The sequence below is a fragment of the Mus caroli genome, chromosome 2, assembly GCF_900094665.2.
Source record: "Mus caroli chromosome 2, CAROLI_EIJ_v1.1, whole genome shotgun sequence".
In the NCBI taxonomy this organism is placed as follows: Eukaryota; Metazoa; Chordata; class Mammalia; order Rodentia; family Muridae; genus Mus; species Mus caroli.
Window position 1 is genome coordinate 62,913,353 of NC_034571.1, and position 13,997 is coordinate 62,927,349.

Genomic DNA, 13,997 nt, shown 5'->3' on the forward strand with positions numbered 1-13,997 from the left:
CCCCACCCCCCCGCAACATATCAGCAACCCTAAAAATAAAGCCAGGGCTTCCCAGGAGGTAAAGGGAACACAACATGAGAAAACTGCTATAGGGGACTGGTTAAAAAAAATGAAGTAATAAGACACTGATGGTCGGGATCATAACCATAAGTTACAAAAAAACTATAATCATATCCAAACAAAGTACAGTTTCAAGTCAAAAGGAAATAATTCAACTTTCACACTAAGCGGAGCGTTTATTAAAAGCGAGTAGACTGTATAGCATGCTATTGACCTACAAAATGAATGAACCTCCTTAATGCATAAATCAGGCCTAATTTATGCAAATGCTATACGCGTCAAGACTCCTTTGGAAGACTTTGAGGCGTGTGAATAGATGAATGTTAAAAGTGACTGTTGTCTGTGAAAGACAACAGCCAGAAGGAGAACGTGGCTTCCTGAGAGCTCCTGAAAGAAGTTCCCGGTGAGCGAGCGACAAGCTGGGATTAACAAGTGCCTCTCCAGACTCATGTGGGAAAAACACGGGAGACCGACCGGGAGAGAAAGAAACAGAGAACATAAATGATGGATAAAAGAGGAAGTTCTCCAGTTCCTCTGATATATTTTCCATAAAAAAAAATCTCTTCTATGATTTACATGTCAACGTCAAGTTTTCTGCTTAAAAGAGATCATAAAGAGTTGCGTGTACATGCATTGAGTATATCACTGACATTTTAACTATATTAAAATCTTAGACAGAAACAGACACAAGGAAGTCCTGGGAAAACCATGAAAAAAATAGGGTTTATTTTTTGCTTTGTTTTTCTTTGTTTTGTTTTGTTTTTAAGTAGGAAAGTAACACCACTAAAACATTAAAAGAGATCATTTGTTCTTTGCTATTTCTATTGGCACTATGCAGTTTCCTACAATAAGAAAGTACACGGAGGCGTGGGTGGGGGGCGGGGGAGTTTAGAAAACAAACAGGGCTCAATCCCAAACCTCACATTCCCTAAGCACTGGCTCTATCCCTAGGCTCCACCCCACTGCTCACTTTATAAGCACCACTAGAGTTAGGGGATCTATTTATGAACAGATTTCTGTCCTTTTAAAATTTCTAAAGACGAAAAGTTGAAAAATAAAACCAGCATAGACCAGAGTTTTGATGAAACATCTTCATCATTTGCCCTGAACAACGGCAGCCTCAAGACAAAGTCTACTTGGGGAAAATTAGAAATGCTGCCTCTATCTCAGAGGTAGAGCAGATAGGAGAATAACAAAAACCTGAAAATAGTACCCAAAGTATATGGTGCCTCAAAACACCGTGACTCATTCCATCAGATGAGCCACAACACCACGCTCTGGGTGCAGGCTCAAAATGGAATAGATGATCTTTATTTTCAAAAGAAAAAAAGGAAGCAGCCTGGGACCCATCTGCAAATGGAACAGCCCTCTAATACACTCTTAGACCGTGCTGGGAGACCTGAGATCATCCTGCTCTTTCAAGAGTCGATAGGGCAGAGGCACGCATCTAGCTGCACTGAGGCAGAGTGCCTGGCATACACCGGTTCTGTCAGCGCTAGAGAACGTGAGTCAGCCTTCAACTTGGCCGAATTCCCCTGAGAACCCCCACAAGTCTAAGCGAAAAATAAGCATGTTCAGGAGACCTGAAGAAGCCATGCCCCCATCCCCACCCTCCACCAACCCATCACAGCTCCAACCCTATGAGTCTCCCCGGCGTCATTACTTTCATTGGAGGGTATTTGTGGTAAGGCGCTGCTCCAGTTGCTAATTCAATGGCAGTTATTCCAAAACTCCACATGTCAGCCTTGAAGTCATAGCCTCTCACCTAAAAAGGAAAAAGAAGATGAAGAAAACAAATAACTCACAATCATGTAGCAGGCCTGTTACACATCAGTACATCTACTACTGTGTCAGATAGCCAAAGCTGTTTATAAAATGTCAGTGTGGCTTGTGAAGGGCTAGCTAGCAATCAGGAATTTAAATCTACACTGTATGTATGACATATTCTACTATAATAGTTGATTGAAATGAAATATTAACACCTGCAGTGCATCAGATCTGTTTTATGTTAGATTAATTAGACATACTCAATATAGCTATATTAGTGATATGTATTCCTGTACTATAACAACCAAGGTAATTTTTTTTACCTGTTCCATGACTTCAGGGGCCATCCAACATGGAGTACCAACAAATGTTTTTCTGACTTTATTCCGTGTAACATCACCCCCTGTTGCTAAGAATGCACTTACTCCAAAATCTGAAAAGAACAACAACAACAACAAAAACCCACCTTAATTTATGTTCCACGTGGCTCATCAATTCTGATATCAATTCTCATCTCTCCCTGCTGAGCCCTAGGTAGTGATGGATGGGCTGTAAACACACTCGTGGAGGGTCTCAGAAATATGCCAGGCTTGCCCTGCTGTCTGCCACCTGCCATTCTCTACCCTGCAGAGCATGCTATCAGAGGCCATGGGCCAGGCAAGCTCACCAAACCATTGGAAGTTTTCTACTAAACAGGTACAAAAAGTCACCGTTTCCTTTAATTGCAATGAAAACATAAACACATTTCAAAATCCCAGAATATAAAATGTCTTGGGTTTTATCTAAGATCTTTTGAAGTAAGAGCAGTATGTAATATAGTTGTTTTTATATTTTATTGTGATTTTCTAGCCTATTTAATTCTAAGTTACCAAGCTCAAAATGTTAATATTACAAAGAAAAAAATGAATTCATCCCATACCATCATGTCCTAGACTAAATAGTATATATTAATACCTTGGCCAAAATCATACAAGCACGCCAACATATCAGGTGCCCAACGCTCACAACAAGCTTAAGTTTGTCCTTAAGCAAGTGGCTGCTCAAAGGAAGGGCTGAGTCAGCAAAGACTGGTTCTCTCTCCGTTCCCTTAGTGTTTCCTGGATAATTTTCATTAAGTGTGGATGGAGTGATATGTAGAATTAAATGTATCTCTTACTTGACTTCATTGATTAGGTACATGTGTGCGTGAGGACACGTGTCTGTGTGTGTGCATGCTTGTGGTGTGCACTTAAGTTTATCCAGTGTAGGGGTGTATGCACATGCTGTACTTGTGGAGGTCAGAGGCCACTTGTCAGAGTTGCTTCTCATCTTCCACAGTATCAAGGCTGCTTCTGCAGTGCTACAGACTACAGCTCCTCCCTGGCAAGCCGCAGACTTGCAGGTTTTCCTCACTGGGATCACGTCTTCATATAGGGCTCTCAACCGTGACTTCCAGGGATCGGACTCATATCCTTCAGGCTTAGGAGACAATCACTTTTACCCAGGGAGCTGTCACACTGGCCAAAACCATCAAACTCTTCCCAACGCCCATTGCATATTAGAAATTTGGAGTGTGAGATTACTTTGGTATACTAGATATGCATATAGACAAATCTGCAAAAGTAGCTTCTATAGTTGACAGCAGTGAACAGCTGCTGCTTATTAATGCATGCATCGTCATTTACATTTTTGCATATTGAGTAAAAGCAGGTTGTAAATTAAGGTGCCAACTCCTCAGGACTAGAATAGTTACTTCTTGAGTAACAGTCACATCAAGAATGCCCAGAGAGTGAAATGGTCGATAGAAAGGTCAGGGTGTAGCAATACATGCCTTTAACCCCAGCACTTGGAGGTACAGGCCAGCCAGGGCTACATAGTAAGACTCTGTCTGCCAAAAAAGGGTGCAAGCCAACACACATCGCAGGCTGCTCTGCAGTATGATCACTGCAACGCTGCTCTGACCGGATTCTCTTCTGCTGGTTCCCTTTGTTGACTGTCAGGACTTACAAAGAACTACCTCAAGTACAAACCTACACCAAAGGCATATGCGGGTTTGCTTTAGACCTCCGGCACTGTAACACAGCAGTATAATTTAGTAAGACTGTAACTAGCCCCATAAGTACAAATATGTTGGCTTTAGTTACAGTTAAACATATTCATCTCCCAGCAGGACATCAGTTACAAGCAAATGAACTGAAAATTAGGAAATGGCATATTTGATACACTGCTACTTGCATGTTAATAATGAATGTAAGTTATATTTCGAAAAAAAATGCCATACAATTTAATTTACATATACAGAGCCTACTCTGAAATTCTTTGGATGACTATACCACAGTAGCTCACAGAGGAATCAAGTGAACTGTCATTTGAAAGTACCTGTTACCCATGACTGACTATTCTAAGGCTTTTAAAAATATAAATTTTAATTTAACTTATATTTCCCACATGAAGTTCAACAGAGAATTCAACACTTAATTTTTATTGAAATAATCTTATCATATAATACTGAATATATATATATATATTATCTATAAATAATGCGGATAAAAGGCCGCTTTGGGGAAATATTAAATTCTTACACTAAAGGCAATATTTAAAGATGTGATCCAACTAAACTATAGTTATTAGTCTTCAATTCCTTAAAATTCTACCTGCTTACCTTATACATTTGAAAAGCAAAAAGAAGAGGAAGAGGAAGAGGAAGAGGAAGAAGAAGAAGAAGAAGAAGAAGAAGAAGAAGAAGAAGAAGAAGAAGAAGAAGAAGACAACAAGCAGAGGAAGATACATAGTAGCAATTAACTATTGACAATGCCTCTTCAATGTATCTTCCATGACTCATATGTGTCACGTACTTGTTCACAGCCTCAGCTGTGAACATCTACTTTAAAGCCAAAAACAGATGGTTAAATGTCTTTTAGAGCTCAAAAAAAAAAAAAAAAGGAAAAAATCCAGAGCATAAAACATCAACTCTACCATCCACTCAGCCCTACAACTGCAGGATAGATACAATTTGTAACTATGTGTGGCTAATACATACATAGAACAATGTATACTACTGAGAAACAGCTCTCTGACAGAAGAACACAGTGCACTTATACAAACAGGAAAACAGGTATATTCTGTTCTGTTCAGACAGTATACATGTGACAGCGAGAACAAGTGGGGGGCAGAACAGTGGAGAGAAACTGGGTTCTCCTAGGGATGCCAGCATACAGCTGATTGTGACCAGACATCCTTGAGTCAGAAATCACGCACATGTTTTTCTAGCAACAGAGACTCAAAACTGCTTAGGAAAGGAAAGGGGCCGGCGGGGGGGGGGGGGGGGGGGGGGGGGGGGGGGGGAAACGGGTGACGGACAGGCAGCTGTAACTCACGGTGCAGTTAACAGAGTAGGACCCGTGACTTAGTGGATACTGGAATCCAAAAGGAGGAAGGAACTAGAAGACTCAAGACTTGCCAAAGAACACAGCGACAGAGGGCAGAAAATAAAATCACAGTCCTTCTACAAGAAAGCGAAGATCAAAATTAAGCATAGGGGGATTAATGTTAATGTCCAAGCTTGCCCAGCGTAAAGGCCAAATTGTGATTACACATCTCAGAAAGAGGAGTTCCCGGTTCTCCAGTCAAATGTTCTCTTCGTGTCATCAAAAACAATCTCTTAATAAGTGAACCTGAAGATGGGTTTTTTTGGTTGTTAGTTTTTAGTGATGGGGCTTTTTGTTTGTTTGTTTGTTTTTATTTTGCTTTGTTTTCTAATTTCTCCAACCCCCATATGAGTGGCTGTCAACTGAAATGCACTTCTGAATACCTAGTTAACATCCTCAGCCCCACCGGAGTGTTGGCTTCTCTGAGCCCTACAGGTTCCTTAAACTGACAGACCCCCAACAAGCACAGAGAGGACATTGTGGCTTAAATCACTACTGTGCAACCTATATAGTAACAGATATAAAAAACAGATTCGAACTCATCTCAGTTCTGTTAGGAACCAACTAACTATAGCATGTGGTTTTTAACAATGTATCTCATGTTTCTTGTGCTGTGTATACTGGGGTGGGGGGCAGTGTCAATGTGCCCTGAGATATTTGCCAGCATTAGTGGATCTTGCTCAGTCCTCAGTAAGGCAAGGCCTCGGTAAGGCAAGGCCTGGGCCTCGATAGACACCATGAGCTTACAAAGCTGTGCTTCAGATACAACTGCCTTTCCAGGGTGACCAGACGTGAGGAAATGCATGAGTGACCTTTGCATGGGGCAATAGACATGAATAATAATAACAACAGCAGATCACGCTCAGCTGCCCCTTTGCCCCCATTTCTTAGAGACAGAAGAAAAGCAGGACCAGGGAGAGGCGTGGTTTCCACAACTACAGAGTCAGGTGTAGGTGTGCCTCTTTCAAGTGTGATCCACTGTACAAATTCTTCCTAAAGTCATTCTTCCTAAAGTAGAGTTTTGACCTTGAAACTCTGATCAACTCTCCAACCCCCTCAAGATTGGCACTGGGGAATGAGGAAACTCCTCCAAGGCCAGAAGTCAGCATGCCTGAGGAGCCAGTCAGCTTCCTGTACTGCCTCTTCCCAAGGTGAGGTTCCCCAACTGTCACAAGAGCCAGCCAGGTGCCACCAGCTTCTAGAACTGACCAAGTAACCAACCAGTTGTTTCACTTTCCTAATGAGTGATTAAATCTGGTCTTTGTCCACCAGTTTATCTGTGCTTATGAATTAGATCACAGCGACATCTACCTTCCTTGGAGCCGTGCCATCCTCAAAATGCCTTCGGGCCTCCGGGCACTGAGAGCCAAGTCTAAGTGGAAAGCCGGAGGCCACAACCTCCTTCCTATCAGCTGGGAAAGCTGCAGCTAAAGAACAGAGGAGAGTTTGGGGCAGTACTTCCTCGAAGGAGGCAGAGGGGACACTTTAAGTGTCCAAGTGAGCACCAAATCTCTGGGTTTCAGAACGCTGCTCAAAAGAACTCAAACACCACTCTCAGAATTCATAGCAAAGGGGATAGAGCCCAGATGCGGTCAAGTCCTGGGACAGCAGCCACCTGCACTTAACAGGGCTCCTTTCCTTCTAGAAAACTTTTCCCTCTATCCTGACAGTGGCTTTTCAGCAGAGTCACTAAAATGAGCCTAACTGCCTGCCACAGGGCCACATGCACAGTGACTGGGGAGGTAAGAAGATACCAAGTGAGATCCGAGGGGAGCAGACTGCAAGGGGAGCAGACTGAGAGCTCTTGTGGGAAGGCCCGCACCTAAATGGGCTCCTTTGCCTCCCAAACTCCTCTTCCTGTGCCAGATGCAACAGCAGCCAAAGAAGGCAGGTGCTCCTGGCCCGGAGAGCAGTGCCTGGGTTCTGGCGAGCAGGGTCAGAAACACAGAGGTATGGTGCTCACCCAGACACAACACAGCAGACCTAGCAAGGAAGCAGGAAAGAGACCGTGACCTTCACGATGCCCTGCAGCAACTGCGAAACCATGTGGTCAAGATTCCTGGATACGGGAGCTATTCCAATGTCCTTGATGCTTAATCTCCTGTTAGACAACAACTCTAGGACTTGTACCCAAAGACTTAACACTTACAGTCCCCTGTCTCCCTCCAACCCAACCGAATGCACTGCCACACTGCCTGGCCACCAAGAGTTAACAAATACACCAAAGACCAGAGTTGCTGCAATCCCCAAAAGGATTTGGTTTTAAGAAAAAAAAAATCAGCAAGAAAACAGTTGACTACGCATTGCAATTTTTTATTATAAAACAGCTCCAGCATTAGCACAGCTCTTAATGCCAGGGGCATAACTCAAGATGAGTAATTGCAGAAGTGTCTCAAGGGGGATGGAGCACACACGGAAAGCAAAGTCTAACTTTTGCTTGCTATTTGTAGCAATAATTCCACAACCTTGATCGGAACAGCACACTTCTAGGAAATAGAAAAGAGAGCTATCTTTAAAGCTCTACAGTCTAGACTCTCAGAGTGTATGTAGTCCAGAGACTGGAATGAGCAGCGTCACCTGGAAGCATCTCAGAAATGCAGGGTCTCAGGTCCCAGTCCGAAGTCACTGGATCAGAATCTGCACGAGGGCAAGATGCTCAGCTGACTGATTGGGCACCAAAGTTGAGGTTTCCTAGCCAATCACTGTGCCTGGAAGACCGCAGTGCACCACAACTCTCCAGCTTCCCCCATTCACCTCTTAGAAGACTAGAGCTATAGCCGTGAAAAGAGAATGTAGGGAAAAGTATATGTGCCCATAAGGTCACATAGTTTGTGATGCAGTACATCCAAGGGCAACACAAGTGTAAGTGACATGTGACAGTCAACTGCCTAATCCAGTGACTCTCAACTATGCCCACTGCATCCAGCAGGCCAAGTAGCCAAGCACAGTCACATCTCTACAGGGATTCAGAAGCTTGGAAATAATGTCTAACCACATTCCTGTCAACTGCCCATCACTAACAGCTGCTCAGCGGAGAGGCTCAGTACAGGGAGAGAAGCTGTGGTGACTGTTTTCCACACAGAAGGTTACAGCCCCGATCTTTCCCACTCGTGAGGACACTGCCGAACTAAGGGTAAAATGTCATCTCCTCACACCAATAACCGTGAGCCCACTCGTCTTTTAAGGGACCTGATAATCGTCTTGGCAACTGAGCTACAATTAGTCATCAATTGCTTGCTTGCCACCTGCCCTGCTCCATAGAGAACCATAGTCTGGGGAGTGTGGAGGAATAGCGGAATCATCTAAAAACATCACTGCTGCCCCCACCATTTGCCTGCCACCAGGCCCCTTTCTCCCTCTTACAAGCAAATGGTGCTCACTGATCTGGTCTGACATTACTCGCTGAGGCCGCCATCCATAGGATAGTGGCTGAGGTATTCACACTCCAAAACCGTGATCCTGTGGAATTTCCGGAGTCTGGGCCCTGGAGGGTCACTTGTCAGCTGTTCTGGACAAATGCACGTTCCCCATCAATGAGTGAGAGAGAAGGGCACTCCTGGTGGTCTTGGAAACAGCAGACAATGACAATTTCACTTTTTCTGACAGCAAAATAAGAGGAGAAACTAGATGCCATGCTTTTACGTTCCTGAAAGGAAGACTTTTAAATGTGAAAATAAAGTAAACAGAAGGCAAGCATACCCAGACTCAGGGTATCATCTAGGCAGATTCTCCGTATTTCCACCAACCAGTTTCCTTCCAATGTGGCAAGGAAACTGGAGTCTTAGTCCAGCCATGTTGAAGGTCCAGGCAAAAGCCAGTTTTTCTCCCGTACAATGATAGACCAATCAACGGTCAACTTCCTATTGAATATGACTCTTACTGTGAACAGAGGAAAACCATGTTTCCCAGTGCACAGAAAGGCTAATTTAAAGACATTCTGACAGTGGTAGCCACAGACACAAAACCAGGCTTAATCACATCCTCCTCCATGCCTGAAATGATCTGCTGGTTTGTACGATTTAAAACAGGGCTGGAAAGGTCTTTAGTGCTTACAGTTAATGAGGATTCCCCGCAAACGTTTTGATAAGAGATAGGCCCTTGGAGAGCGTGTTGTCAACTCTCCTTATTTTCCAGCTGAAGGAACTGATCCCTGGAGCAGCTGAACTGTCAGAAAATATAGAGTTAAAAGTTCCTATGGGAGGTTGAGGTGGTGGGGGCTCCACCACAGGCACTACAAGGGCAGTCTGAGGAGACAGACACGAGAGCAATCTGCTTGCATGACCTTCTGACGGACTGAACTTCCACACACAAGTCTGTAACGGCTCAGCAGTGCTGGGATCCCTCAGCACTGAGGCCTGCTCTGTGGAGCAGCCAACACTGCTCTGAGATAAACACACTACACAAGGATCATTTCCAAAGCCAGAGTCACCCTTCTGAAGTCACGGGGGTCTGCAGCCGGCCATATCCAAAAGGACAGGCACGTGCATCTTAGATCAAATATTAATGCTTATAAGTTTCCAATGCAACATTTATACACCCGCAGGTGGCCTTTTTCAGGGGAATCTCTGCTGAACTGGCTCCATTACCAGAAGCTTCGATGAAACCACAACCACCCATCTGTACATTTGAAAGAGTCAGACCCTCTGCGAGGTGGTGAGAATAGCCCCAGTTGCCACAAGCACTCAAGGAAACAACTGACATCATTTTTTTTTGCAAAGTTCTAAGAAGGATTAATGGAGGATAGCAAAATATTCAAAGAATCTGCAGGATTTCAAATCTGCAATAAGGAAAACTCGCACACGTAAAACAACTAATTATTAATAGTATTCATGAGACTCGGTTACTCGGTATTTTTAAGCTCTCCTTGCAATTTATCAGGTTCTCACTTGGCAACCTGAGGCAGCTAGCCTAGCCAAAGTCGAGATTCAGTGCAGACCATGTCTCAAAAAGGTAAGGTGGAAAGGGATGGATGGAGACACCAAACACTAACCTCATTTGCCTCCAAAGGGGCAGGCGAGGGCAAGCACAACCATACAAGCCCATGTGCACACACATGCACACACCACACTGAGAAGACTAATAAGGAAGAGGACGTATGGGGAAGACACTGGAAGCTGAGCTATGGCCCCCACTCACGTGCACATCCATGAATACCCTCCTGCCGGTAACATGAACAAATGCACACCCCACACATGTAAACACAGGTACATGTACTATCTTACAGTTAAACATGTCCTGCCTGTTTCACTTTCACTCTGTCCTTGATGGCAAGAATATTCCCACTGTTTGTGACTCTGTCAACTTAGAGGACCGTGTGCAAATGCTTGATTGATATATGTCAACTAGTCCTTTAAGATACACTGAGCCCTGAGCATCTAACATTCACCTTCTGCCAAGGGCAGAACAGACCTTAACAAATAAAAAATGAGGAAAATAAATGAAAAAAAATCATGTACTAATAGACTCAAACTTAGTCTTTTTTTTCTAAGACTCTAGTTTTGCTCAGATCTCTACTGTTTTTATAATATATGAAAGTTACTGGTGATAATTAAAGCCCTAAAAAGAAGGAAGGAAAGAACAGAGAAAAGGAGAGAAGGAAGGCAGAAAGGGAGAGAGGGAAAGAGACAGCATCCCATCTACTTCCCTGATGCTCAACCCCACCCCCAACCCACCCCTCCATCCCACCCCCACCCCACGCAGTTGAGTGCACACAGCTGAGGAAGGACTCCAGCAGGAAGCAGGGCAAAGTGCTTCTTCCTTGCTGGATTCACCCTGTAAGCTTTCTTGAGTTATTGCCCAAGCTAATCCTAGCAGCTGCCAAGGGGGGGAAGCCGCTCACGGTCTGTCCCAGGTGCCTCTTGCTGATGGCATACAGCTAGAACGGAAGGAAAACCACATTTCCAGAGCTGATCGCACCCTGGGCTCAGGCGAGAGGTTTCACCAAATATCATCATCTATCAAAATCCCCCAAGCCAAGAAGTCACATCAACTTACCCTCCTTACTAATAAAAGTAATTTAAAAACCTAGTCTCTGAGATTTTTCTTATAATTAGTCATACCATAATTTACATGATAATGAACTATCCCTGAATCTCAAAGCAAGTATTTGGGTTGACTACAAAGCAACTCATAGCCACCACAGCTTCTAACCCATCTGTGGACTCTTATTTTCTAGGCACACCCAATATCCATGTTTTCTCTGCTTCACGCCCGTAGGATTTCATTCACTATTTAATCCATAGTTACTCAGGGCAAAGCAACAGTAAAAGGTTTTTTTGTTTCTTTCATTAAGAAGCTATCTTTGGTGAGGTGCACTGGCCTACCTGCTGCAATCCCTGCATTTAGGAGGTGAAAACAAGATTCTGGGTTCAAGAACAGGTGGGCAACAAATGAGCAAGCCTGTCTCTAAAACAAAAACCCACATTCAGCTTTAGGGGAAAATGCAAGTGCATATGTGTCTAGATATTTGAAATTCTCTCACCTCTGCCCTGGCCCGTTGTTATACAAGCTTATTCAGTTAATATATCAATTGTGCCTTATACCACCCACAGGCTCCTTGACTTGCAAGGAAGTGGGGCCTCCATCATGTGTCCCAGTCAGATCACAGTCACCAAGCCTTCCTAAACCCCTGCCTCCTGTCAGGCACTCTCTGGTAAAGTAGCCTTAAACAACAGAGTTTCTACCTTTGGGAGCTACCTGGTTTGGAAGGAAGAAAGAAAAGGAGCGACCCAGTTTCCACAGGGTACCACAGGCTAGATCAAGTGAGGGTGTGCAGAGACCATGTTCAAAGTTCTTAGGGGCTCAGACAAGTGAGGCAGGATTAGTGAAGGAGAGGGTGGGAAGGGTTTCACAAGGAGTGGCTGCCAGAACTAGAGGTGTAGGGTAGATGGTGTTAGCAAAGCAGAGAGGGTCCTGAAGACCAGGAGCATGTGTAGAGGAGACACAGCCACAGGCAGGTCCCCCCTCTTCTGCACAGTCATGGGTGTGTGTGTGTGGGGGGGTATCTTTATTTGTTGTAGCAATCTGTTTTAAACTGTAGGCTAGGAAGTGACCGGGGCAGTACACAGTGGACTCTTCCCTCATTCAGAATGGGAAATGATAGGGGCAAACAAAGGGGAACAGCAAAGGAATGGGGGTAGGAGGTCGGGCAGAGCATGGAGCCCTGCCCTTTAACCACTTCCTTGACATCCTGCAACACTGCAAAAAGGTAAAGCCCCGCCCCCTCCCACAAGCCGGCAACAGTTAGCTGACTGCAAAATGGGATGTTTTAACTGTGCTCTGGTGTTTCATTATCACAGATACGTACAGACTACATGGTTACAGGCCCAGAACGAGCAACCACATCTTCCAAGTAGGCTTCCCAGTGAGTGTCAGAGCTCACACTCTGGGCCATGGTGTCAATCAATACAAAACATACACTGCCAGCAACTACTCACTGAGACTCACTTCCTTTCAGAGAATGCCCATACTCACCAAAGGCTGCTTCCGGGACAGATAGAGTTTCCATATTACCTTGCTGCAAGCACCAGCCTCTCTCTTCCCCACAACACAAGAAACATCTCATGAACCTTCAGCAACCTCCCTCAGAGTCCAAGGAAGTCAGAAGGAACACAAATACCCCAGCCCGAGTAGGATTAAAACATCAGTCACACACAGTCCCCGTTCTTTCCCTGAGAATAATACCAATGCACTGTGGAGCACTGTGCGGGTCAGGGGGGCCTTGGACAAGAGTAGGTGGAGACCTATCCAAACCCCTGAAAATCTTATCTTGAAACTAGCCTGATGGCCAAATTACAGGTTAAGTTTCCTCTCTTCCTGTAAGGACATGCCAGGCAGGCACCTGGAACTCTTCTTCATGTCAACGAAGCATTCCCAGCAGCTCAGCCCAGCCAATAATGGACATTCACCCCGAAAACCCTGTCCACTCTCCAACATTTACAAATAGCCATTATAACCCCTTGAATAAAGAAAGCTATAATATGGAAAACTATTCCAGAGAAGGCTCCTTCCTCCCCCAGCACGCAAGACCTGCATACCCACCCCACCTGGACAAGACCTGCGTACCCACCCCACCTGGACAAGACCTATGTACCCACCCCACCTGGACAAGACCTGCATCCCCACCCCACCTGAACAAGCTTCCCTTACCTCTGGCCTGGTGTGTGCTGGCTCTGAATACCCAGAGGGCAGAACCAGAACCAGCAGGCAATGCACTGAAAAGACATTTCCTAGCAAGCTTCTCTTGGCCATTTTTGTTAGGGAGATTTCAGTCTTCAAAACTCAGGCAGAAGCTGACCCTGGGTCTAAGGCTGAAAAGAGCACCATCTGCCTCCCAGCAAGCAGAGCATAAGGAAATCAAACCGGCTAAATGGGATGCACTCTGTTAGGTTCAGGCTGCTGTGGGGGGGAAATTTCCAGTGTCCTGTGCTGCTCAGCCCAGTAGGACTCAACTTTTCTGTTACAGAAGGTCTAGAGACCGGAAACAAACCTTCACAGACATTGGTTGGTGTCCATAAGTCTACAATAAACTTTCCACCAGGGAGCTTAAAGGAAGCAGAAATCTGTTTCACAATGCTCAGAGGGCTGGGAATCCGACATGAGACACCAGTGCATCCAGTCTGGTGTTGCCCTGCTCTCTGGTAGTGCTGCAGCAAGTGAAGGATGTGTCTTCACACCGCCGGACGCACCTCTTTGAAAGAGCATCTCTTTGCAGCCTCCTTTAGACAGCTACTCATCCCCACCACAAGACCTGTTGCACTTCAG

At 44.8% G+C, this 13,997-nt stretch overlaps 1 protein-coding gene across 2 annotated transcripts in view; it reads right to left on the reverse strand.

Annotated features, from left to right (window-relative positions):
* The window catches only part of Stk39 (serine/threonine kinase 39), a 260,743-nt gene that overhangs the window by 157,855 nt on the left and 88,891 nt on the right, over positions 1–13,997 (reverse strand). For both annotated transcript variants that reach the window (XM_029470615.1, XM_021156379.2), the window contains exons 6-7: positions 2,151–2,260; positions 1,724–1,825 (exon numbers count right to left, since the gene is read on the reverse strand). In XM_029470615.1, the coding sequence (XP_029326475.1) occupies positions 1,724–1,825; positions 2,151–2,260 (212 nt within the window). The remainder of the gene's footprint in view (positions 1–1,723; positions 1,826–2,150; positions 2,261–13,997) is intronic.